This window comes from Hypomesus nipponensis, chromosome 8 (genome assembly GCF_054491055.1).
Source record: "Hypomesus nipponensis isolate SF chromosome 8, ASM5449105v1, whole genome shotgun sequence".
In the NCBI taxonomy this organism is placed as follows: Eukaryota; Metazoa; Chordata; class Actinopteri; order Osmeriformes; family Osmeridae; genus Hypomesus; species Hypomesus nipponensis.
In genome coordinates, this window is record NC_140368.1 from 11,828,202 (window position 1) to 11,854,432 (window position 26,231).

At 45.9% G+C, this 26,231-nt stretch overlaps 3 protein-coding genes across 15 annotated transcripts; 2 read left to right on the forward strand and 1 right to left on the reverse strand.

Moving 5' to 3' along the window:
• Positions 1 to 1,329: 1,329 nt before the first annotated feature.
• nup58 (nucleoporin 58) lies at positions 1,330 to 9,453 on the reverse strand. Of its 4 annotated transcripts, XM_084702790.1 has the most exons (13): positions 8,979 to 9,452; positions 8,648 to 8,817; positions 8,469 to 8,501; positions 7,951 to 8,368; positions 7,784 to 7,849; positions 7,398 to 7,572; positions 7,099 to 7,178; positions 6,839 to 6,957; positions 6,626 to 6,708; positions 6,240 to 6,441; positions 2,523 to 2,606; positions 1,847 to 1,948; positions 1,330 to 1,499 (listed from the first exon to the last, which is right to left on the reverse strand). In XM_084702790.1, exons 1-13 carry the CDS (start codon positions 9,059 to 9,061, stop codon positions 1,330 to 1,332), a joined length of 1,785 nt encoding a protein of 594 aa, XP_084558916.1. In that variant the 5' UTR covers positions 9,062 to 9,452. The 4 variants fall into 4 exon arrangements, with proteins under 4 accessions (XP_084558916.1, XP_084558918.1, XP_084558917.1 ...); XM_084702792.1 differs by lacking the exon at positions 1,847 to 1,948 and having other exon boundaries at positions 8,979 to 9,453; XM_084702791.1 differs by lacking the exon at positions 2,523 to 2,606 and having other exon boundaries at positions 8,979 to 9,451.
• ropn1l (rhophilin associated tail protein 1-like) lies at positions 8,984 to 13,034 on the forward strand. 6 transcript variants are annotated; one of them, XR_014766279.1, is made up of 8 exons: positions 9,373 to 9,959; positions 10,333 to 10,465; positions 10,673 to 10,796; positions 11,094 to 11,255; positions 11,586 to 11,761; positions 11,933 to 12,032; positions 12,467 to 12,654; positions 12,776 to 13,034. XR_014766279.1 is itself a non-coding variant. In XM_084702806.1 (7 exons), exons 2-7 carry the CDS (start codon positions 10,335 to 10,337, stop codon positions 12,796 to 12,798), a joined length of 630 nt encoding a protein of 209 aa, XP_084558932.1. In that variant the 5' UTR covers positions 9,369 to 9,959; positions 10,333 to 10,334; the 3' UTR covers positions 12,799 to 13,034. The 6 variants fall into 6 exon arrangements, 4 of the variants coding, with proteins under 4 accessions (XP_084558933.1, XP_084558930.1, XP_084558929.1 ...); XR_014766280.1 differs by having other exon boundaries at positions 12,467 to 12,604; XM_084702806.1 differs by lacking the exon at positions 12,467 to 12,654 and having other exon boundaries at positions 9,369 to 9,959; positions 11,933 to 11,946.
• A 147-nt stretch (positions 13,035 to 13,181) lies between these two features.
• On the forward strand, positions 13,182 to 25,763 carry LOC146275187 (uncharacterized). 5 transcript variants are annotated; one of them, XM_084702799.1, is made up of 8 exons: positions 14,967 to 15,082; positions 17,348 to 17,572; positions 17,686 to 17,879; positions 18,117 to 18,219; positions 18,305 to 18,423; positions 18,823 to 18,934; positions 24,401 to 24,478; positions 24,598 to 25,763. In XM_084702799.1, exons 5-8 carry the CDS (start codon positions 18,402 to 18,404, stop codon positions 25,547 to 25,549), a joined length of 1,164 nt encoding a protein of 387 aa, XP_084558925.1. In that variant the 5' UTR covers positions 14,967 to 15,082; positions 17,348 to 17,572; positions 17,686 to 17,879; positions 18,117 to 18,219; positions 18,305 to 18,401; the 3' UTR covers positions 25,550 to 25,763. The 5 variants fall into 5 exon arrangements, with proteins under 5 accessions (XP_084558926.1, XP_084558927.1, XP_084558925.1 ...); XM_084702797.1 differs by having other exon boundaries at positions 17,348 to 17,879; XM_084702798.1 differs by lacking the exon at positions 14,967 to 15,082 and having other exon boundaries at positions 15,101 to 17,879.
• Positions 25,764 to 26,231: the final 468 nt, after the last annotated feature.

Genomic DNA, 26,231 nt, shown 5'->3' on the forward strand with positions numbered 1-26,231 from the left:
CTTTATATGAGGAAAGTCTGACACCTAGTGGTGCAGAGACGTATTGCAGACTATAACTATCATGGATTACGAAAGATACAATTTAATCTATTTTGTGGGACAAGGCTGTACAGTAATCATAATACATATTGGGGGGGACACATTCCTCCCATTATTCAAATCTGGTTAAAATGTTCCCCCCCCAATATATAAAAATATAAATGTGCTACGCTAAGACAGGGAACCACGCACGCTGTCCGAAATTATCATAAAAAATGTAATTAGCCCCCCCCCCCTCCCCACTGTTGACTCCTAACTACGGCCTTGTTGTGAGATGAGAAGTTTGACCCGTGTTAATAATCAAAGCAATTTTACTCGTGAGTTCCTTTTTAACTAACATAGCCACAGGAAAACCATTAAGATGAGTTTATTTTGTATTAAACTGATTTTTGAAAATACAGGTTTACACATTGATTTAGATGACTAGAAAAGATGGCGTTATTGTTTGGTAACAATAATCTGAGTGCACTGCTTATAATCACTGACATGTTCTTTCTCACAACCTGCCTGCTGTCATAACATGACAGAAATAATGATAGCTCAACACCCACACACAAGTGCACACACACACAACACTGTACTTATCAATTGGTGTCAATGCATTTACACAACATGGCAAAAGCTAGATTGTTCCACCACAGATGCCCCAACAAAGAGAGAGACAGACGGGCTCAGACAGACGACACAGACGTACAGGTGTACAAAGGAAGCCTATTGTCAGTTTTTCATGTAAGACCACCAACTTGGCTCACCTATTCCTACACACATGCAGACATACAGGAAGTACACACCCTGACATACAGGAAGTACATAAGCCAACATACAGGAAGTAAAAAACAAAACAAAAAAACAGCTATCATGAGGTGATGGTGATGAACTTGGACGCAAAAAAAATGTTGAGAGAAAATGCCAGAAACACAGGCTGTGCACCATCCCTCATGCTAATCCTCCTCTATCGTCATACCCCCACCCCCTCCAGTCACCCTCCCCTCAATAAAAAAATAAAGTGTAACTCCACTCCCACCCCTGGACAGCCCCGCTCTCCTCGGGAAACCCCTTCCCCCTCCCGTAGCTTCCTCCCAGCCGCCCCAACTCCCTCCCTACCCCCCTCCCTGGGCGTGGCCAGCCCCAAGCCCCCCCTCCCCCCGTTGAGGTCAGACCCCCCCCCCCCCCTCCCCCCGTTGAGGTCAGACGCCCCCCCCCCCACACCCCCCCTCCCCCCGTTGAGGTCATACGCACCCCCCCCCCCCCCCTCCCCCCGTTGAGGTCAGAACCCCCACCCCCACGCCCCTATCTCTTGCCCCTCTTGTTCCCCACGGGGGGCTTCTTGAGCTGCAGCAGGGGTCCTCCGGTGCCGAAGCCGGCGGTGGGGGGGTTGGACACCCCGAAGGTGAGCCCCGCAGACGCGGTGATGCCCGGGTTACTGAAGTTGAAACCTGTGCTGCTGCTGCTGCCAAACCCTGGAGGACAGAGAGGAGACAGGGAAAAAGGAGACGGTGAAGGGAGAGAAGGAAGGAGGTAGGACGAGAGACGAGGTCGGAGAAAGTCAAAGAGAGGCGGAGAAAAGAGGAGAGAAGGAGAAAGAGGGGAGAGAAGAGATGAGAGAAAAAGGAGAGATGGAATAGAGGAGAGGGGGAGAGGAGGAAAGAGAAAGGGAGACGGAGGGGGGGGGGGGAAACATTATTAATATTCATAAACAATGTACAGGTTACCTGCAAGAATGCTCCCGGTGCGAGCTTTCCCCATACTGTGCGTCGGTGTGTGTGTCTTAGTGTGTGTGTGTGCGCTAGTGTGTGTGTGTGTGTACCTGCACTCAGGCTGCCTCCGGAGGGCTTACTGGTGGAGGAGAAGCCGAATGAGGCGCCCCCGGTCGCCACCCCCCCAAACCCTGGAGCACCACCACCAAAGGCTGCAGGAGGGAGAGAGAGCTTAGCCATGGTACACACACACACACACACACCTCTGTCTGTCTCACGCACACACATCCACACACCTCCCTCTCACACACCCAATAAGACCGAAAACAGACACACACGTCAGCATCTAGCATTGGGCAGAAAGGCCAAAGCCAGCGCCACACATGGTTAGAGCTCAACGTGCAAGGGTGACAGGCAGCAGAAGAGACCAATCGGAGAGCAGAGAGAGAGCAGGGCCCAACAGCAAAAGTGAGCTGTGTAGGGGGCCCGCCCCGACCACACCTGACAAGCTGCTTCCCTTTCACATCTGATACACTGCAAACCTTTAAAGTGGCACGCTGCTTGTACACACACACACACACACACAACTTCTATTCACTACCAGAGAACAGCTAAGATTCGAAGGAGGCGAGAAGAGATAGAGAAAGGGAGAGAAAAGAAAACGAGGAAGGGGAGAGAGCCAGAGAACGAGCGAAAGAAAGAGCGCGCGAGAAAGAGAGCGAGTAAAGACGCAGAGGGGTTAGTGTGTGAGAGGGGCAAGGAGGAGAGCAGGGGGAGAGCTGGTACCTCCGAGGCCTGACGAGCCCAAGCTAGGGCCCACTCCCGAGGCTAAGGGGTTTCCATAGCCAGCCCCCAGGGGCACCTGAGAGCCTGAGACAGAGAGACAGCACATACTGGTCACTCCCCTGGCCCTGACCCCCACCCTGGTCAGATCCTTTGTGTGTGTGTGTGTGTGTGTGTGTGAGAGAGACAGTGAAAGAGTGACAGTGTGAGACAGAGAGTGAGTGAGGTGGTGAATGAGTGAGTGTGAATGAGAGAGTGAGTGAATGAGAGTGTAACTGAATGAGAGATTAAGTGTGTCCGTGAGTGAGAGAGTGAGAATCTGCGTATAGACTCATGGAGAAATCAAGCCCCAGGTCCCAGGACTGCTGCTACTGAACCCTGCTGCTCCCGTAGCTAGCCGCACAAGTGCCTGTTCACGAGGACAAACATCCGGTAAGCACCCATCTGGCAACAGAACGCCAGTTTTGGGCTGAATCCCAGAGAAAAGACAGATATCTCCATCCTCTCCTCCCTACCAGACAACCACCAACCTCCTGAAGTCATCGGCCCCTTAACGGGGCGTGGGTCAAGCCGAAACCAAGAAGCGTTAGCGTTTCCGCTCTCAACCCTCCGTCTTGTGTTCCTGCGTGCGGTCAGACCGAGGGCACAGGGTTCGCTCGTTTGGGGGATTGTCAACATGCAGGTGGCAGGGGCAGGGGGCTAGTTTGAACCGCCATCAATCGTTCTCCGATTGAGCCGTTCATGAATAAAACAAAGACAAAGGTCTCTCATTTTAAAAACGGATTTATTGTCAATTCAATGCAATTCCACTTACATTTTAAAAAAACAGACAAACAGTTTAGCACAGAACTGATTGTTAATTGCTAGTCGCTATTGAATTTGACAAGTCAAAAAAAAAAAAAAAAAAATCCATTAAATAAAACAAAAAAGAAATATTGAAAACGCCAAGGTTTTGGAGAGTGAAAGGACTAGCACGTGCCCAGAGAGCTGGGACCGACTCGTCATTCATGTGGACCTACATCTACTTTCAAAAGGCACACTCTATCATATTAAATATATATTATATATATATATATATATATATGCATCGAACAGGCGTCGGCTATATGCGATTAAAAACACATTCCAAACGAAAACACGCACTGGGGTTTAGATCATCACGAGTGGCCCCCCCCCCTTCATCACGCTGCATCTACTGACCCAGACGGAGCCAGCTAGCGCAGACTGAGGACAACACTGGGGGATAAGGGCCCATGAAAGAGCCCGCGTCGGTCTGTGTGCTCTAGCCTGGCCATGGAGCCGTTTGTCTGACCCCGCCCTCGCTCGGACGGCGGGGCCGTGATTGGCTGGGGTTCTGTCGGGTGAACACATGCTGCTAGCGTCCCCTCTGCGCTAACTGGTCAAACTGCTGTTTCGCTGCAAGCGTCTTCAAGCACTGACGGATCGATTTACCTGTATGGTCGAATTCATGGGCCAACAGGAGTCAACCAAGGCCTACGTTCTGATTCACTGAGTCAAACCAGAGCCAAACCAGGCGTACGTTCTGATTCACTGATTCAATCCAGAGCCAAACCAGGCATACATTCTGATTCCCAGTCGAACAAGAGCCAAACGAGGCCAACATTCTGATTCATTGAGTCAAACAGGTGCAAAATAACCCAATTACCAGCTAGCAGCCACCAGCCAGCCAGACAACTGTTCAATAGAACAATAGGCTTCGAAACTGCATGGGGCATTTCCAGAATCATCCCCGGTGTTGGGGAATCCTCAAGCGTGAATCAACAGGAGTTGGACCAAACGAACGTGCACTGCTCACGAACGGAGAAGTAAATCTCCAGTACAACTGAGGCACGTGGGGGAACCAGCTAGCTGAAGTCACACGGGCCAGACAGTAGCCAGAACCTGGCAGTGACGGGGAGAGAAGGACGAGCAGCATTTGGTTCATCTCAAAGAATACATAATGGCCGCCTCTTTGGACAGAGACTTGGTTTTAGGGTTGTTGTTTTTTTGGCACAAAAGGAGTTGTCTGGCGTCCGAAGGCCAGACCACATGCAGCAGGCGGAGGAAACACCACAGCCCTTCTGCTCACTGAATCTAGACTCAAAAATGAGTTTCACAGACTTGGGGGGGGGGGGGGGGTCTACTGACAAGGACACGGCAACAAAAAAAAAAGACGCCACTTCTCCTGAAAGCCTTCCTGCCAACCCGAGTGTGAAACTCCGCTCCGGGGAATCTCCAGTCCTGCGACCACTCCACGGTCCACGTCTGACGGACCCTGCTGGAGGCGAGAGCGACCCCTGGAAGGCAGACCTCTGGGACGTCCCAAACCCCTTCTTCCACAGAGGAAGTCTCCATTGCTTCAGTCCTGAACTAGTGTTCAACTCGAGACACCCTATCTGGTTCAACGTAAACAATACTACCGCGAGTTACCGTGCAATGCATAGTGACCAATTCAGCTTTGGCGAACAGTCAGGTAATGATATGTGTGTGTGTGTGTGTATTTTGACTTGATGTATAAATCCATCACGCACGGAACACACACGAAACACGTGGAGCTCCGGGTGCATGGTGGTTGCCATGGCAAACGACCCACGGCGGGCTCCATAGCGGCGTGGAACATGACGGCGTTATTGCTTTGACGACCCCGCGCAAAACGGACAATACGGAAACGGCGACGCCGAGACACGGCCCGCTGCAGTGCCTGCCAGCGTGGAGAGCCTGCGCCATCGGCAGCCCCCGCGCAGCGACTCTGAGGAGGAGACGGGCTCGCCGAGGCAGGTCTGCTCGTGATCACCGTGTCCCGTCACGCCACAGTCCCATCTCATTTGCACTTTCCGTCAGAAATACTGAGGTGGGGTGTGTGTGTGTCTATGTGGTGTGTGTGTTTTGTAAGTGTAGCTTACATCCTGTACAGACTGCCTTCATATGGCAACATTTGGTCTAACTCATTAACACACACACACACTCCTATAATTGGCAACAACAAAAAAACATAAGAATCTAATAAATACTCTTTCGGAAACAAAATATAAATCACAAACATTCAAGAGCGCCGATCATCTCCACTTCAAACCAGGGGCGCCGTTCGCTGAATACGCACGACACATTCAAGGCTTCACCTGATCAAACATGGAGCCCAGAGCGCTAATGCGTGCGTCTGGTCGAAGCTCACCTCTCCAGTGAAAACAGCCTCCTTGTTTATGTGAGCTCGTACCCCTCTCTCACCCCACTAGGGACGACCACGCGCTTTTACAGGGCGAGAGGCAGAGGATTTTGTAAACGAGACCCTTATATCTCTTTTTTTTTTTTTTTACAGGCATTGTCTACAGCCAATCTGACTTGGGTCCTAAGCCCCTGAGACGTAGGGGTTGGAGACCCTGTGTGGTTCCAGAGTGTTAGCGGTTACTATGATGCTTCCTCACACCTTAATCTCTCTCTTCAACTTCTCATGCCAAAAAAGCAGGATTTGGCACTAACAACGTTTTGTTTGTTTTCCTTTTATTCATTTTCTTTCCTGATTCTCTTCTCTCTCTTTCTCTCTCTCTCATCCTCTCTCTCTCTGTCTCTCTCTTCATCCTCACTTGCCTCCTCGCTTTGACAAGGTCAGAATGTCAGGTTGGTGGAGGAGTGGAGTAGGGGGGAGGAGGAGGAGGAGGGAGGGAGGGGGAGGAGGTCAAAGGTCAAGTGGAGGGGTGTTCTAGAACTTGAAGGCGGTCAGACCTGGAGCGGGCTGCTGCTGCTGGCTCAGCGTGGCCGCCATGGCGACCGCCGCCGCGTTGGGGACGCTGCTGAAGGGGGCGGGGCCGGTGGTGAGGCGGTGGGAGCCCTGCCACTTCCTGCTGGCCTGGCGCTTGGACTCGAACACGTCGGTGGAGTCCTCAAGGAAGGCCCGACGGTACGCCAGGTACTGATGCTTCAGGATCTGACCACAAAAGAAGAGCAGGGGAGGAAGGAGGAGATCAGCGAGACGGAGACACCAGGGGGAGGGTTGGAGACACCAGGGGGAGGGTTGGAGACACCAGGGGGAGGGTTGGAGACACCAGGGGGAGGGTTGGAGACACCAGGGGGAGGGTTGGAGACACTAGGGGGGAGGGCTACAGACTCACCTTTACATTCTCGTGTACAGACTGCAGCTGGGCAGCCAAGGCCACAAACGTCTGGTAGAGCTTCTGCATGGCCAGGGACAAGTCTGGAAACACACACCACGAGTGATGTCCCACACACCTTGCTGTGGTATGTGTGTGTGTGTGTGTGCAGGGTTGTGAATGAGGGAGTGGGGTTGTGACTGTGAGGATATGTGTGTTTGTGTGTTGTCTTACCCTGGGGGGTGATGTGTGCTCCGCTGCCCTGTGTAGTGAGGTGGTTCTCCAACTCCTCGATCTGTTGTCTGTACTGCTGCAGCTGGACCTCAAACTGCTCCACCAGGCCCCGGAAATAACTACACACACACACAGGAGAGAGGAGAGATGAGTTGTCTGTCCTGGCTGTGTTGGTCTGGTAGAGTGCTGGTGACAGGAGGAGAGACTGTGCAGAGGGGCAGCAGTGTGCCCTGCTCCTGCCGCCACACGGGCCCACTCACTCAGAAGGAGCCGTGTTCTCGTGCTGGAGCCCAGGGGGGGTCTTCTGGGTCCGGAGAGGGATGTCAGCGTTCTTCAGCTCCTGGTGAGACGGGCCGAGTCAGAGAGAGAGAGGAGGAAAGAGAGAGAGCGAGAGATAGTCAGAAAGAGAGAGTCAGAGAAATATGAGGGTTCGAATATCCCATGTGTGTGTGATCCAGTGAGGTCGTGTGTTGCAGTGTGTGCATGTGTGTCGCAGCGTGCCTATGTGAAAGATCCAGTGTGTGTGTGTGTGTGTGTGTGTGTGTGTGCGTGTGTGTACCTGTGCCGTCTCCATCTTCAGCTTGTCGATGGCAAGGGCGTTCCTCTGCAGGCCGCTGGTGCTGAGCGACAGCTGCTTCTTCAGGCTCCTGATGTCATCCTGGACCTTGGCCATGGCCTTGGACGACATCCTGCTAATGTCCTCCTGCACCTGCTTCTGCTCTTTCACAAACTTCCTGCACACACACGCACACAGGGCTTACACACACAGATACCCCTACATACATCTACAAACATCTCTAGATACACACACATACCTACAAACACTCCTAGATATACACACACACTTACTTAAAAACACCTCAGAATTCCCCCCCACACACACATTGCACGAGAAGCTTCACGCGGAAAACAAAAACAAAAAGAGACGAGCACATGGGAACTTACTGGAAGTTATCCACGTCCTGGCAGATGACCGGCGGCAGGTTTTCATCTTTCAGCGCTTTGCTGTCCCTGAGAGAGGAAAGAGGCAGAGGGAGTCACTCACACACACACAGACCAGGTAACCCTACAGCAGAGGGGGGAGAGGGGGGGGAGGGGCTATCTGGACTCACTCGGGACGGGCCCCGGACAGCTTGTCGCTTTTCTTCTCCGACGACGTGCTGAAGTCAACTCCGCCCAGCCCGAGGCTGGGGGCGGGGGCCGAGGTGGCGACCAGGGAGCCCAGCGTCAAGCCCCCTGACCCGGGGAAAGCCTGCCCCAGGCCGCTGGCCATCGTGCTGGGGAACAGACTGGAGCCCAGCGTCAGGCCCATGGACACGGGCGCCGCGCTCGAAACCGCTCCCCCGAGGTTGAGTCCGAAGCCGGTGCTGGCGACCTGCGGGGCGGTGGAGGTCTGGACCGAGCCCAGCGTCAAGCCTCCGCCCATGGGCGCCGTGGACGAGGCGGTGAGGGAGAAGGGGGTGGCCGAGGCGGAGGGCTTGTTAAAGGCCAGGCTGAAGCCGGTCGAGGCGGCCGTGGAGGAGGGGATGCCTGCGGACAAACCGGACACGCTCGCGGTCAAAACCCCCGACCAAGGATGCAGACGTGTGAAAATTGGCCGTGTTACTGGACTGTACACCACGTCACTCACTTAATGAAAGGCCGGTTGCAGGCGCGGTTGCACCTGTGTGTCGACAAGGTTTGTGTTTGAGAGGAAATTCATTGAAATACATGTGCCGTGTTTAAATACGACAATTTACAATGTACATGCAATGATTGAGATGTTAGTGGCACGGTTTGTGAAGATTGGAAATTAGTACGTTACTATACCTGCCACTGGTGTGTTGAAGGAGAAGCCCCCGGTAGCCGGTTTTTGAGCGAATAGACCGCCCCCCAGCCCCCCCATAGCAGCGCTGGTGGTTGTAGCAGCGGAAACCGGGGCAGCGGCACCGAGTGCAGTCCCCAAGGTGAATCCCCCCGTGCCAGCGGCAGCAGGGGTACTACAGACAGAGGAAGGGGGTTAAATATACCGACTATACCGACAATTTCATAGTCAAATTAGCAACAGATTCACAGACATTAGGAAATCAATGATATATCTAACTGCGCATGGCTACGAGACGAACCAGATAGCGAGGAACGTAAGCCAATTCTTGTGTACCTTGCAGCTGCTCCGAACGAGAAACCCCCGCCAGTATTGGTGGACCCGAGGGTCCCAGTATTTCCAAAGTTGAATCCCGACATATTTCAGGTAGAGGCACACATTCAAATGACCGATCTAACGCGTTAACTAGCTCATCGGCCTGGCTATGAGTTAGCCTGCCAGTTCGTTCTTGCTGATGATGTAGTCCTTGATAGCTAGCCGCTCGTTTTCATAGTTGAAAGCTTCCTATTGTTAGCTAAAACAAGCGATTTAGCTATCTAGTCTTGAACTTTGAATCATTATTAACTTTACAAACAGTATGTATAAGTAACATTTAACGTTTAAACTTTAAGGTGAGAGTAAGAAACGTCCCCTGGACCTGCGCTGATATTCCGATTCCGCGCTTCCCAGCTTCAATGTGTTTCCGGTTTGTCGTGAACACATGGTGCTGCCGGCTGTGAAAACTATTTGTTCTCCTTTTTTTTGTATTGTTTGTATTTTTTCATCTTAGAGATTTTTTTGGGGTATTTGTTTTTTGTTGTTGTGCTAGAACCTAAAACTACCTTGTTTATTGCATAGTAACAATACAGTACTGGGAACAAATCACCGGATATGGGTTTAGACAGACAGCGAACTCTGGCGTTTCATTTTGTTGTTACACAATCTTACAGGATAATGTCGAAATACTGAATGATTAAATTAAATCCAACGTCAACATGTGTGCTTTGTGTAAAAATAACACATGAAATACGTTTTTTGTGTTATCGAAAGTAAACGTATATCACTTTATTTTATTTGTATACTGTTGCTATGTGACGTACCTACCGTTATTGACAAACATCAGGTTGCTATGCCGTGGAACAAGAGTTTGAAGAATAGCTCTAGCAAAATAGATGGCATTTAACATGTAACTGCATTTAAAGCTTTACTGTTTCCAATATAATATAACTATTCAACTAAATTTACTGCAAATAATTAAGATTCCATCGCTGAAAAAAGGTAAATACGAATATTGGTAATTGCTACTGATCTGGTGCTGACGTTGAGTAATTTATCAACTGTCCTACTGACTGTACAGTACTGTAGGCCTACAGTAAATTACTGGAGCAATCATCTACAGTAGTTGTCTACAGTACTGTAGGTTAATTTTTTGAATGATATTTTAGTGTAATTCGTGCATAATTGAATTTTATTGTAACATCATTCGTTCAGGCAAAAACTGTTACTAACACGTTTTAATGATCATGGCCTTGGCTTGCAATGACTTCATGGTTACAACAAACAGGTGCAACCACCTAGCTTTCTTGGTTGGCCAGCGTTGTCTTGCTACCACGTTCACTGGTGAGGGTATCTGTTTGCTTATTGCCTGCAGCAATGCCTCCTCCAGACACCATGTACTGCGCCCAGCAAATCAACATCCCCCCTGAGCTGCCAGACATCTTGAAACAGTTCACCAAGGCAGCCATCAGGACCCAGCCCCACGATGTGCTGCAGTGGTCGGCTGCGTGAGTACCCTCCTCCAGTCTAACGGTCCTCCTCATTCCCGCCTTGAGACGATCCCTAGGGGCTCCGGCCCAAGTTGACTGGGACATAAGAATGAATCGACATACGAATGTTGGAAGTTTCAAGTTTATTTGCCATTTGTTTTTAGTACGGGTATAACACCAGTAAGCCAGTAGGGAACTGGTAAACGAGAGACTCTGTTTTCTCAGCTACTTCAACGCCCTGTCCAAAGGGGACACGCTCCCAGCCAAGGAGAGGATGGAGATGCCCGTGGCCACACAGAAGACAGACACGGGACTGACACCTGGCCTGCTCAAAGTCCTCCACAAGCAGGTGCCGACTGCCACCGCATACAGACAGGACGACTCAGTCCAAGCGCGACCAGCCACTGTAGTTCACAACCAGAAAAGCCAAAGGCCTACTAACACACAACCTCGCCAAACATTCCAGAAGTAGAGTGCCGTAGGCGTGCTCGATACCTGTAACGTGCGTCTGGATTTGGAGAACAGGCCCTGCTTTCTATCAGCTTTGAAGCTTTGGAATGTGAATGCCACGAATGACATGTATGTTATGTGTGAAAATGGACATTTGACGTGTGTGCTGCTTGTCGTTTGCTGCTGTGCGTGTCAGCTGTCCTCTAAAGAGACGGTGGCTAAGGAGGACCTCCAGCAGAAGTGGCAAGGCCTGTGTCTGCCCCTGGAGCAGCTGGACACATTGCTGGCACTGGGAAACTTCAGCACCGACATCACCTGGATGCATTTCTTTGCTCTGGGCTGCAGCACTCTGGGAGGGGTGAGACTGGGCGGAACATCTCTTTTACCTGTCTCACCTGTATGAGTGTCCCACCTCTTCTACCTGTCTCTCTTCTTCTACCCGTCTCACCTATATGACTGTCTCACCTCTTCTACCTGTCCATCCTCTTCTACCCGTCTCACCTATTTGACTGTCTCACCTCTTCTACCTGTCTCTCCTCTTCTACCCGTCTCACCTATATGACTGTCTCACCTCTTCCACCTGTCTCTCCTCTTCTACCTGTCTCAGCTATTCTACCTGTCTCACTTCTTTTGCCTGTCTTACCTCTGTGTCTGTCTCATACATGTTCCCGTGTGTGTGTGTGTGCAGACCATCATCAGCTCGCTGAAGTTTGCGTGTGAGATCCTGACGGAGGATGAGGAGGGGGGTGCCGCCCGGATCCCCTTTGACACGTTTGTGGGTCTGTACAACTACCTGGCCCACCTGGATGGAGAGATCCCCCAGCAGCAGACAGACAGCTTCCTGCACAGCCTGAGGGAGTCTGTGTGAGTGATGGGCTCTGGGTTCTGGACTGGCTCATGAGTTTTTTCTCTCTACATGAAGTTTTCCACCTGCCTCTTCATGTGTATGTTCTGCCTTTCTGTCCTCTTCTTGGCTGTCTGTCTACAAGGCCGTGTGACTCTAATCCAGATTAAAAACAATTCTCTGTCTTGCAGCTCCAGACAGAATGGTATGATACAGGTGGCACATTTCTACAGCCGTAAGAAGTGAGACGATAGAGAGACTGATGACAGGGACATGGAACAAACAGGAAGAGTAGAGTCTTTACTTTTTCTACAAATAAATGTTACTAGAACCCCCAAAGTATTGAGTCATTGTATGGTAACCCCCCCCCCCCCCCCCTCAGCATTGGAACAGGAGAGTTCCAGCAGAAGGCTTGGAGGCCAGTGAAACAGGGGTGGGGGGTAGACAGACAGATCCCCTGATTGGTGTTTTTAGTGCTTTTTAGTAATCATTTAATGAGTTCAGACTTTAACATGTTCTGACCATTCTATTTTCTCCTGAGAATGGTACTGTTGACACAGTTATTAGAGAGTTATTTTGTCCAAACTATACCAATGTGTTTCTCAGTGTTATTTGTATTTCACAACTGTTGGGGGAGAATTTCCTGGACAAAACTATTTCTGTAGTTAACTGTGCCTGGCTCCAAACCAGAGTTTCTTAAGGGAGATGATGATTGTCGAGGACAGGTGTGAGAAGAGAGAGAGGGAGAAAGAGGACGAGTGGACAGCCAGAAAGGCAGAGAGAAAAAGAGAGAGAGAGAGAGACAGATGAATGAAGACAGCCACACAGATGGACTTGAGAAGAAGGAGAGATGATAAGAGGGAGTAAGAAAGAACACATCTGGATGATTGACAGCCTATCAAATGTGTTACAAGTAATTATACTCACATTTCAATTAGCCGTATATACATGTACACTCTGATGGAACCCTGTGTGAAAGACCACCACAGTCCCAGGTGGGCGATGGTTCACCAGCTCTGGTCTCTCTCCTCTAGGGGTCCCCAGGGAGGGATGGTGAGACCGGCTGACCTCATCGGTCTGGAGGCTGTGGACGTGACGGACCCTCCTGGATCCTCCAGCTACATGGGTCTCCCTGGCGCGGTCAGGACAAAGTAGAGGCCGACACGAGGCTGTGACACAACGCCAGTTGAGGCTCCTCAGGGAGGAAGGGCAGGAGCATCTTCCTCTGTGACATGTCATCAAAATAAACACTGTGAAAGTTATACATTTGACATAAAACTATAAATAGATTGATTTGTCACATTCGTTTTCATTTATTTAAAGACACAGTATTGAACAGAAAGTCTACAGTAACTCAACAGCACTGTCTGTGGTAGAACCTGAGGACAGCAAGCCACCGTCCTTTTCTGGCTACACTGACTTGAACCCCCGATACCCTAACCACCCTAACCCTAACCCCGATCAATATTTTTTTGCAAAGTCTGTCAACATTCAATCGACCATATGCAGAGCTAAGCTGTTGTGGAACATCTTTGTTCGCTCCTACATAAGACCAGGAAGGCTAGCAGGTTTCCGCAGATTTTCAGTCTGAATAACTGCAGAAAATGTGAAAAAAAATCTGTGTATTATGTTTGGGCCTGGTCATTAGGCTAAATGCACAATGGTTGAGACAGTTGTCATAAATGTAGTTACAATTCACCATACTGCGCTGCAGACACAGTTCTGCCAAACAGAAGTTTGTTATGTTTACATTAACGTTTGTATTTTCATCCTTATATGAACTTTGCAGTGGCCGGTTCTCAAGATAATTGTTGGACACTCACTGCCCTAAAATTCAATTTAAAAAAATCCACACACACACACACACACACACACACACACAGATTCCTGTCATTATTAGAGAGATGAGTGAGAATAATAAATATAAATTTTGTATGGAAAATGTACTTACCTATTAACGCCACCAGATGGCACTGTCAGAATTTCGTCATCCCTGTGGGGCAAGGAACGCTGGGAAATAACTGGCGCAAAGCGCGAAGCTATGTTGACAGTCATTGAACACGCACGTGTTGTCAGGGTGTTAAAAGGTAAATGTACATATTTTGTCGATTGGTGGCATGACATATAATGTGTAATCATTTATTTTATTGGATGCCTATAAATCCCGAAAATGTTGTAGACTAATGTTTGTGTTTCATCGGACGTTAAAACAGATACTGTATGCAGACAGTCCAGGTTTAGTCGCATGGCTGAGAACTATTGTATTATCTGATACGGATCTGTACATGTTAGTAGCTAAGTTATTTGTTTTGAGCTCTATCTATTTACCTGTTTATCAATGTACACATGATAATTGTGAATTATCTTGGTGTACATAGGAGTCACTATAGTTATTTTTGCATGCTAAAGTTGAAGTAAATAAACGCAGTGTACAGCTTTAGCTATAGTAATACTATTGCAGTATTTTAGTCTATACTGCTTTTGTTTTTATTTTAATGATCTATCTCCTTTTTATAGTTCAGAATAAAGACCCTTAAAAGATAACATTCCAAAACATGTGGCAGTCACATGCCCACTCTCATGATAGTGTCACAGAACAAACATGTATTTTAAAGTTAATTTGGAAATGTTCAAAAGTTCCTATATTCTCTTCATAAACTGATTTGAACTCATCTGATTAAATGTTTGTTACACAAATGGTTGCATGATGTTATAAATGTAAATGTTACTCAAACAGTATCATCTTTCTTTAAATTGTATTCTCTATACAAAATACATGAAATATGTTAATTCCGAAGTGTTTTTTTTTTTAAACCTTGAGTTATGTAATGTTAAGTCAAATGAATCAATTAACATTTTAATTGAAACATTTTAAAATAATTACAAACTTGTCAATTTCTCTGATTTTGTTTCAAGTTTGAGAGTTGGTAAGAAAAATGATACCAATATGTTTTTTATGGTGTGTGGAAAACATTCACATGGATACCAACATCCTGAAGCAGCTGGAGCATGATGTGGCATCTCTGAAGAGACAAATCATGAAAGAGAGAGTCTAAAGGTCCAAAATCATGAAGGTACAAGCTTCTCACCATGAACTCAACTCACCTGTGAGACACTTTTAGCTAACATTGTGCAATATACACCACAAGGGTTGTTACAAGAAAGAAAAAATGATTTAGTTCAGCTCAGTTGAACTTTGCCTGTGGTAATGTCTTCTCTCTGCAGGAGAAAGTGTTCCTGTCTAATAGGATCAATGAACTGAGTTGGGAGCTAATATGGTCAGATCATGACCACAGGAGCCAGGCAGACCAACAAGATCAAGGCCTCCACCAACCTCACAGGTAAACAACCAGCCATCAACACTCCTTAATATTCCGACCTGTTTTTAACCCTTGGACGCGTACAAACACACCGGTATGTTGAGTAATTGCAATTAATCGCGAGTTAATTATGACATTAATGCGATTAATCGAGTCTCAAGGTACTGTATATTTTGAGAAAGTCTACCTCTATTATCCAAATGAAAACATTCAAACTAATTAGTTTAGCTAATGTTAGCTAACCAAAAATAACTCACGCTTTACTCACGCCACCTAGTAAACCATAATTTTATCAGTTTTGCTTGACTTGGCCATCACTTCCAACACATGTTACTATTGTACAAACAACCAGAGATCGAAATAATAGATATACATTCCCAAATATGCATCTAAAACATCCGACAATGGTCCGTCTTTCCTCTCGCTTACTTGAGGGCCATCTTTGATTTTTTGTGATTTCGGAAACAAAGAATCCTTGATGATGCATCACTTGACCCTGTACACTTTAGACTTTCTCGTGAGAAGGGTAGGTAATGTTGTTGACCCTTTGACACCCACAATGCATCGAGCAGTGATCAAAACAAACAACATGGCAGCCTACATTATCGGCAATAGCAAATAGCTTATCATCCTATACACTACCATTACCACTAAAATCATACACCACAACCACAATATTTTAATGTTTGAAAAACGGAATAGCAACTACACCCCTAATTTGCAACATGTAAAAAAAAAGGAATACACATTTAATTTTACCACAGTACAGTAACTTTTTACTAATATTGGTCGTCGGACATGTCACTCACATAATTCCCGCTCATATGATTTGCGCTCACATTCAGCAGTCAGAGAAATATAACTGATCCACAATGTTCAACTATCTCAGGAGAATGAATGATAATGGCATTATAGCAATGTGTACTTGAGTACATATATGTTATGCTAGGTTGTTTTGCGCTGTCTTCTCCCAGGAATTTCAGTGCCCTGTCTGTGACCTTGTGTTGTTCTGTGCATCTGACAATAAAAGACTTGAAGTGTTTTGAATTCTGATGGTAATCTTGCCGAATAATACATAATACGTGTGACACACACGAATAATATGGCACACCCGAATGAAAACAGATTAAAAGCAGACGAAACAATTTGTCATGAAAACGTTTTTTTAATTCAAAGTACTGGTTATAGTCAAGGCACGCGTCAATCTTGTTTCGTTTAGTGTGATCCTCTATCTGCGCCCTTGAGTCCTGCCGGTCGGCACACTTCCGCTCCAAACTCTTGCGCCAGTGAACACAGAAACCCTGTCATGTAGCGCGTGTAGACAGCCCACGACCTGCCGTTCTGCTGGACTATCCGGCTTACCCTTACCTGCTCTGCAGAAGTCCCACCGGCATCAATACTAATATTACTGGTACACCCACAGCAACACATCCCACAACGTTCTGCATCGAGTGTGAAGAACTGGTCGAAGAGATAGTGGAGGGAACAAACCGCTATGCCTCAGTGCAGCAGGAGATGATGCCATCCGGAGGGAAAGGAAAGCTGGCCAAATGGGTGCGGACGACCGTTAATGAAATGTATTCATCCATGGTCGCTGTCCGCCCGATGGGAAATGTGAAAAAGTCTTCCCTCCGAGAATACTGGAATACAGATCCCATCCTCCTGACCCCCTTCCTCTCAACACTCTTCTCCCAGGACCGCTACCTGCTTCTCCTCCGTTGCTTGCACTTTGTCGACCGTGCAAGGGCTAATGTAAATGATCCCCTGCACAAGATAAGAAATGTGTTTACTGGTCTCACCGCCTCATTCAGACTGAGTCTTTGTACCATACAGATACCTTTGTGTCGATGAATCCCTGATGAAGTGGAAGGGTAGGCTGGCATTTTGCCAGTACATACCATCAAAAAGGCATAGATTTGGTGTCAAATTCTTTGTCCTTTGTGATGCATTGAGCGGTTATGTGCAGGACTTGATCATTTACACTGGATCACGTTCAAGGACTCTGCATATCTGGGTCGGTCGTTATGACCTTACTTGCACCCTACTTAAGAAAGGGCACATCCTGTACATAGACAACTGCTACAGCAGCCCGACACTGTTCCAGCACCTCTTCTACCGTGGAACCAGGGGCCTGTGGGACCGTTCAGGCCAATCAGAAGGGGATGCCAGCCTTCACCCCTAACATGAAAAAGGGCGAAGTGGAGTTTCAACAAAATGGCAGTCAATTGGCCGTTAAGTGGCATGACAAACGTGACATTCACATGCTCACCACTGTTCATTCCTCAGTGATGTCAGCCACGGCAAGGATTGATCATGCCACCGGGGAGAGGAAACTGTAGCCAGCTTGTGTTCTCGAATACAACAAGAAGATGGGGGCTGTGGACAAGGCAGACATGGTGAACTGCTTTGTCGAATGCGCCGGGAAGACTACCAAGTGGTATAAGGAAGTATTCTTTCACTTGGTAGACACTGCTGTTCTCAATGGCCACATCGTCCACTCTCAACAGTCTGGTGAGAGAAATGCACAATACATTTCAAATGATATAATTTCCTTACAAAGCTTTTAAAATATTTTTGTTGCTGTGATTACTCAAATTCCTACTCATTTACGCCATTCTGAATAGGGAGAGTCATCACTTACCAAGAGTACAGGCCGAACTTGATGAAACAGCTGCTCGAGATGCACCATACACCTCGACGCCCATCCACCGGTGGCTGTCCCACAGCAGACAATCCTCCTCGGTTGACTGCCAGGCACGTTCCCTCGGAGGTTCCTCAGACTGCTACCCAAGGAAGCAGGACCAGGCGGCAGTGCAAGGTGGGCATGTCAACCTCGTGTTGGAGAAAGGACAGAGGAGTCACAAAGTTCATGTGTGCGGCACGCAATGTTGCCTTGTGTGCTGCCCCATGCTTTGAGGCGTATCATACCCTCAAACATTATTAAGCACAAATGGTTCTCCCTTGGCTGTTGAGCGGGATTTAAAGCCAACGGTTCAAACAGCAGGTTCACATTACATCTTGGTGAAATGAGACGGGATGTATCTCATTCCTGCAGGTCAGGATTGATCTCGCCAAGTTCATATGGAATGGCTTGCTGGCTGGCTGGGTGTGTTTCTGAGTGTCTAACTTCATCTTCTGTATCTCCACAGAACTACAAGGTAAGTGACCTGCCTCCTGTCTCTCTCTTCTCTATGGTTGTGAACCCAACCCAACAGCAGCTCTGACTCCAGAATGTTCTTCCAGAGCTCAGTCCACTCTGCCGGATCCACAGCTGGTCTCAGGAGCGCTGATAGACGTGGTCAAACACCTGGGTAACCTGACCTTCAGAGTCTGGGAGAAGATGCAGGACATTGTCACATGCAGTGAGTTTTTATTCAAGTAATCATCATCTTTATATTCACTATTGTACCTGCATTATCCTGCATTACAGATCATGATCTGTCTTATCATTCTCATATCTGTCCATAAACAATCCATGACACTACAGTACAGGCTACAAACTGAACACAACATGAACCATTGTTACTTAATGTACTGTATTGGTCCAGGTCTCACTGTGCTGTATTTCTCTACCACATCTCACACCAATACCAGCCTGATATGTTGAATACAGCATGATCAATGCATGTAGAAAAACCATGACATCCACATATATGATATGTACAGTCATCATTACTGGGTTTGTCATGGTGTCAACTCCTGGTGGGTGAGGGTGTAAACATCAAACACTGCATCAACACAAACCTGATCTCTCTCCTCAGCTCCTGTGATTCTGGACCCCAACACTGCCCACCCACACCTCATCCTGTCTGAGGATCTGACCAGTGTGAGATACAGTCAGGAGAGACAGCAGCTTCCTGACAACCCAGAGAGGTTTGATCACTATACATGGGTCCTGGGCTCTGAGGGCTTTAACTCAGGGACACACAGCTGGGATGTTGAGGTTGGAGACAGTACACACTGGTCACTGGGTGTGTTAACAGAGTCTGTCCAGAGGAAGGGAGTCATACAGGGTGGATACTGGGGAATCTGGTTCTACCATGGTGAATACAGAGCAGCATCCTTATCAGGTCCAGCCACTATTCTCACAGTGAGACAGAAACCCCAGAGCATCAGAGTGCAACTGGACTGGGACAGAGGAAAGCTGTCATTCTCTGACCCTGATAGAAACACACACCTACACACATTCACACACACCTTCACTGAGAGAGTCTTTCCACACATTGGTAATGGCAGCACTCTGCACCCTCTGAGGATCTTACCAGTGAGGGAGGGAGAGAAGGGGGAGATAAGAGGGGGAGAGAATGGAGAGAGGGAAGAGAGGGGGAGAAAGAAGAGAGAAAAAAGACAGAGAGAGGAAGGACTGGATGAGGGAGAGAGTGGAGTGAGAGGGGACGAGTAGAGGAAGGAGAGTGAGGAGGGAGGGAGGGAGAGGGATAGTAGGGAAAGATGCAGAGGGGGTAGAAAGGACAAAGAGAGATGATGGAGAGAAGTGAGAGGTAGTGGAGAGAGCAGAGATAAAACATAGTGAGATGAGGGAGACATAGAAGGGATTGAGGAGGGGGAGAGAGTGTCACCTATCACACCAATAACCCTAACCTCAGTACTGAGGTGGTGAAAGCTGCACAGCTCTGAGTACAGATGAGTCTGTCTACTAGTGCCACAGAAGACCCAGGACTCTCTTCAAACTGTTGTCTTTGTATCATGGATCACTTTCAATATGTACTAAAATTATATATATATTTTTAAATGTACTATGTCAAAAGTCTGCCCAGTGGTCACAATGTCATGACAACCATTTTTATTCCTGTTTTTTTATATTTTCTAAAATGGCTGCCTGGTGTGTTGTGAAGTGTTGGTCTGGTGACCTGTGAGGTTCAACTTAAAGGGAACAACAGTGAAAAGAGAATGTATGTCTGTCCGCTCACTCCAGACTCCTTCATGACTGGAGCAGGAGAGAGAGGCTGGCTGGTATCCACTGGTGTAAGGCCAGCCTCCTCTCATTGTAGTCCAGTATTAATCACAGGGAGGAGCTGGAGATCTGATCCTGGATCAGGAGCTGGGAACTACTTTGACTCATGTCAGGTGACAGGTCATCTGTCGTCAATCCGTCTGATGTTAGAATAACCACATTCCTTCTGCAATTCATCTCGCTGACACATACACACACACCTCTGTATTTTGTGAACAGAGATGAGATTGTTCAGAGACCAGACTGTCACTTCAAGCCTTTCAGACGCACAGAGATCTACAGATTCACAGAGATGTACAGGCTTTTCTCTTTTAAAATGATTATTTTCTTTATCACCCGCTGTCCAAGCGGGAAGCAGACAGCGTCTGCTCTGCCGGCCGCGTCCACCACGGTTAGGAGGAGGCGCACTGTTCCACACTTACGATGCTCACGCTGCTTACGCAATGAGGCTCGTTGTAAAACCTCCCCACTTAGGGCTAGTGCTGACAGTCTGGGCGTAAGGCCAAAAAACAGTACAACTTGACAGTGCAACAGAGCTCAGGTCTCTGCCTGCGAAGGAAGATACCTACCTCCTGGTGGCCTTTTCCCTCACTCCTCAGCCTCCTGTCACCCAGATATCACACACAGGCGCAATATCTTCTATCGTTTAGTGGTAATAAAATTAAGTCAACATTTTAACATATGGTTTCCAGTAATATAGAACAATACTAAAAGGGGTGATTTGAGAGTTTTATTTTCAATCATTTAAATCCATAATCATAACCCATCTTCATCATTTCAACAGTAGGATGTCAATTTCCATGTCAGATTGTTATAGGTTCTTGGGGCGTTTTTGTTCCCCTTGGGAAATAAGGCGTACAAAATTTCAGAATTCTGGGACTTATGGGCCGCAAATGGCATCACTTTGATGTAAATAATACCACCAATAATCTACCGGAGAAACCCTAATAATAATAATATTAAAAATAACTATAGGTTTCCTCCTGACAGAGTAATCCTAATAATACTAACAATAACAACAGGTTTCCTCCTACCCGAGGAACCCTAAATATAGCCGCAGGCAGCAATGGCGGGTTCCTCCTCAACATTGCCAACTATTGACATGACATATTTGTGTACTAAACATTGTCAAGAGTCTTCATATGAAATTGTGATTTAATCAAAGTATTGGTTTATAACTAAAGGATGTGTAAAGCAATATTTTAGCTTATGGTATTCACCTCTCTGTCACCAACTGTCTATGAAGGGGGCATCCCTCACCAAACTGCTTTGAGCAGGCCCATGCTTTCTTAAAAGTGTAAGACTAGTCCTTAGTTTCATTGTGCCAAAAAATAAGATAAAATGGTCAAGCTGTGTTTGGTTGATTGAACTTTATAGTTCTGAAGAATACCTTTTTTTTTACAGTAGTATTTAATTAGCTGTGGCCAAACTAGTCACTGAATGGCTACTCACCATTCAGTGGCTAGTTTGGCCACAGCTAATACTACTACTAATATAGCCTACTAGGCCACCAGCCTTTTTTCAAGCCAATGAGTGAGGGTAAGGGCTTTGTATCCAACAAATTACACCCCTGAACTTTTAAATCCGATTTATTTGCCAACTTCAATTGTAAATATCCTATGGCTTCTTCTCCAATTGGGTCTTGATACAATGCCATCTAATATGTTCTGCCCATTCTGCACAATTTTGGGGACTTTCCACACCAGCGCCTTTTGCCCAGTTCCTCTATTCTTCCCTACTACATGTATTTTCCAACACCAGTTACAATCAACAATCAATAGGTTTCCTAATAATAAAACTAACAAAAACGCAGCTTTTCTGATTGGCCCCAAATTATACTCCTTGCCTTATGTAAACATTAATACCATGTCTTAAATGTTAATGCTATAGCACAATAAAAACTGTACTATCATTGTTCATTGTAAGTTCATACCATTTTGCAACTACCTGACAAATATTGATGTTATTATTATGTAAAAATCCCAATGCACATACTAGCCATAAGGAGGCATCCACTTTTTCTCCTAGTAACCACTGGATCATAGGAACGTCACTTAAAACCCCACAGCCATGGATTGGATGAGATGTGAGCTTATTGGACACTCTGCTAAGGTCTGTCATCCTAAAAGTAAAGAAAGGCTACTGTGAATGGAGCAAAACAGTAACATTGGGCAAGCAATAAATATAACTGCCATGTAAATTGTGTTCCACCATAATGTGATAGGACTGAGGAGTTATCTAAATCAGGGGTTCCTAATCCTGGCCCCCGGGCCTCTCTGCCCTGCATGTTTTAGATGGTTCCCTGCTCCGACACACCCGATTCAATTGAATGATCGTTATCCAAGCCTGATAACGACCATTCATTTGAATCAGGTGTGTTGGAGCAGGGAAACATCTAAAACGTGCAGGGCAGAGAGGCCCGAGGAGCAGGATTGGGAACCGCTGATCTAAATGATTTAAAATGAAATGTGCTGTGTCGAGGAAAAATTCAGTTAAGTATCTCTTCATTTGACCTTCATACCATGCAGACAGTTGTGTTCTATCGCATAGTTTGTGCCTTTTATATCTTCAGGAACCAACTTCTTCAGGCTGTAAAGGTTATCTGTGATGTATTTAGAAACTGTCAAACTTACAAGGCCAGTTATTATGCATAGTAGGGTTGGGCGATAAGAGCTCTTTTTCCTATCATCAACCGTCACGGTCGTTTTGTCACCCACTAATTAGTCCGTTCCACCTTATGTTTCAATCCTGGCACCACTCGTGCGTATTGTGAGAGCAATAAGAAGCTTCACTTGACTTGTCTCATCCCTCTTGGACTCTTACTGTTCCAGTTATTTGTGCAAGACAGGTAATGTCACTTTCATTTAATAAGAATCATAAGACATTTTTATTATGTTCTCTTTTTTACTATTCTTGTCCTCAAGAAATTCGTAACATTTCAGTATGTGTTTGCATTTATCATAGTAATAATAGTTGTTTTTCTTTTAGAATGGTTACATCTGAATCTTTATACAGTGTATTCTATTAAATTGACATGGATATCAGTACTTGGTTTTCCTTTAAAGATTTAACGAAAATAAAACTTTTACAAATTGCCAAATACATTGCATAATAACATTTTCAACATATGGTTTGCTTTGACAATAGTCTAAACTGCTAAACCATCCAAAGTTTAAAAAATCCAAATGATTCTCCTTAAATAAATTGCACTTTCTGGATCTTTGGATCCCTGAATGCTCTGGGTCTCTATCACTTTCGTGAGCATTACCAGCAATAATAATAGATGTTAAATGATTTGAACATATTGTTCGAATTGAAAGCAAAGCGTTTCTTTGCAAAAATACTAATAATGATGTTTTCTCTGCAGATATACAGATACATACATACACATTCTCTGTATACATATACATACATACACATTTTTATACATGTCATATAGAGGCGAACCAATTTTTTACATTGTATTTGTTGGATTATTTGACAGCACATTGCTGTAAATGCATCACTGGACCAATTTTTTACATTGTATTTATTAGATTATTTAACAGCACAGGCTGTAAATGTGTCACTGGACAGACGTTACAAAGTCACCCTGAAAACAGAATGGCCTAGCCTGTAGACTAGCTTGTAGCCTATACTGTAGGCTAGCCTTGGCCCCTAGGGGTAAAAAGAAATTACTATTTGGTATGATATGACAGTCTTGATATTCAACTTTTTTGCTGACACTGAACGCTTGCTGTTTCAAATTGTGAGATTTGCATAGGAAAGAGGTGTCAATGGACTTTGAAGTTCACTGTATGTTATTCAACTATGACAAGGTAAACTTGGTTTTGCAGTCAACGACCCCTTTGCTACAGACCCGTTGCCCTGACCTCTGTGGTAATTCAGTATTTTGTGCTATTTGTGAATATTTCTGTGTTTAGGTACTTTTCAAGTTTTGGCCGTACGCCATCTTCTGGTATGAAAGCTACGCAATCTTTTATACATGAGGCCCCAGGTCACCAGGTAGTCAGGTTCCCACCTATAGTCAGACTCATTCCCACCAGAGATGAGCCCAATGAGGGTGCCGTTTACAGCCTGACTGAAAACCTTTTCCCTCACCTGGAGGGAAGGGTCTGGTTTTATCAATGTTGCTTTGCAAGATTATCAAAGAAGCCCAGAGTATATATTTTTTTAAGTACAATATGATGTTATGTTATTAGTGAAAGTAATGTAGTGAAAATACATCAACACCTACTCATTTGTCTCTCGTCTCGTCTCGTCATCTTCCGCTTGTCCAGGGATCGGGTCGCGGGGACAACGACCTAAGCAGACCTACTCATTTGTCAAAAGACTAAAAAAGAATGTTCCTTGTGTCTCTTCAACAGTAAGCCCTGGATCACCATGAAAATGAATGGCAAGGCATTTCACAGTAAACAGATACATTGTATTTTCCTCCTGCTCCTGTGAGTATTAAATACTGTAAATGTGATTCATTTGTATTTCTTAACCTCTAAGTCACGTTTTTTCACTCACTCTTTGACACAAAAATGACACCAACTCCATCCCTTATCTTTTTGTCTAGGACATTCTATCATGGATGCTATGGTACAGCAAAATACTTCAATGACCAAGAAACACTTGAAGAAGAAAACCTAGAATGGATGAAAAACATCAACGAAGACATTGAACTTTCTAAACTGTTTATACCTGGCACACATGATTCTTTAGCTCTCCATGGTGGGCCTGCTGCAGAGTGCCAATCATGGAACCTGGAAACTCAGCTTAGGGCAGGTGTTCGGTATTTTGATCTCAGGGTGTGGAATATCCACAATAGTCCAGAAACTATGATGCTTACTCACGGTCTATTCGCACAACGTAAATTGTTGTCTTCAGTATTCGAGGACATGGTAACATTTTTGGAAACACATAAATATGAAACTATTTTGATTAGAATAAAGCCTACAATGTGGAGTAAGAAGTATGTAAAGGACTACACACTAACCTTGCTCAAAACATTAAATTATCAAAAGTATGTCTACCCGAGTTTGGAGGGTCAAAGCCAGGCTGGATCTCCAAAAATGAAGGAGGTGAGAGGAAAAATTGTATTTTTAATGTTAAAAGATGCATTTGATTTTGGAATACCTTATACCACCACACACGAGAAAGGGGAACACAAAGTTGTTAACATTAAAGATAAATTGAATATGGTCTTAAACTATATAAATACCCGAATGACCTCAACAGACACTGATGAAAAGGAACTGGACCTGACACTTACCTACTCCAGTGGAACTGGCTGGCCGAAATGGAAGTTTTGCCTAACCCCAAAGGCAATTGCTGAGTTCATCAATGTAAAACTGGCTGAGAACCTAAAACAGTTGTCAACTACAACTGACATCTTTCATGGCATCCTTGCCATGGATTTTCCTGGGCCAGATCTCATCAAAATTGTAATAGATTTCAATAAGTCCCTTCAAGAAAACAAACCGGGTACTAGCAATGGTAAAAGGTCACTGAAAAGAGGGCAAGCCTAGAAACCGATCAGTCACAGTGCTAAAAGCTTGCTTGTGCCATTTACAAGGGGTTTTCAAATCACTGATTTGTCATTCCATAAAGATAATGCTATTTTGCTGATATAATGCTTATAATGCTGAGTGTATGCAGAGAGGAGCATGTGCCATTCAAAAAGTAATTTCATAATTTGTTTGATGTAATTTGTAACACTGTCAAATAAACTTAAACACATGCTTAAACAAGATACTGAAGTACTGTCATGCCTCAGCTGGAAGGCCTTGGTCCTCCTTCATTTCAGATCCAGTTCATTACAGTAAGTGAGGGTCCTCATAGGGCATATGTAGTGTGACAACCGAGAATGCACTCTTTGCTTGACATTGCATTTTGATTTTGTATCCCGGACTTGGAAAATGTTGTGCAATTATACTGTAACTAATTATAGCTAATGGTACTGGATGACAATGCATGTTAACAACACCATCAACAAAGTGTCCCAATAAATAAACAGTATCATTTGCAGCAAGGCTCACCTGCTGGCCAAGGCAGTAGGCCTACATCATCATGGTCTTTTCTAAATCAGACCTCATTAATAAAGTCATCCTTCCCCTTGAAAAGTTAAAATCACGAGGCCAAGAGCCAGAATAAGTGACTAGTCTGAAGTCTCTGTTAGCTGTGTACTTTCACAAAGATGATTGTGTAACA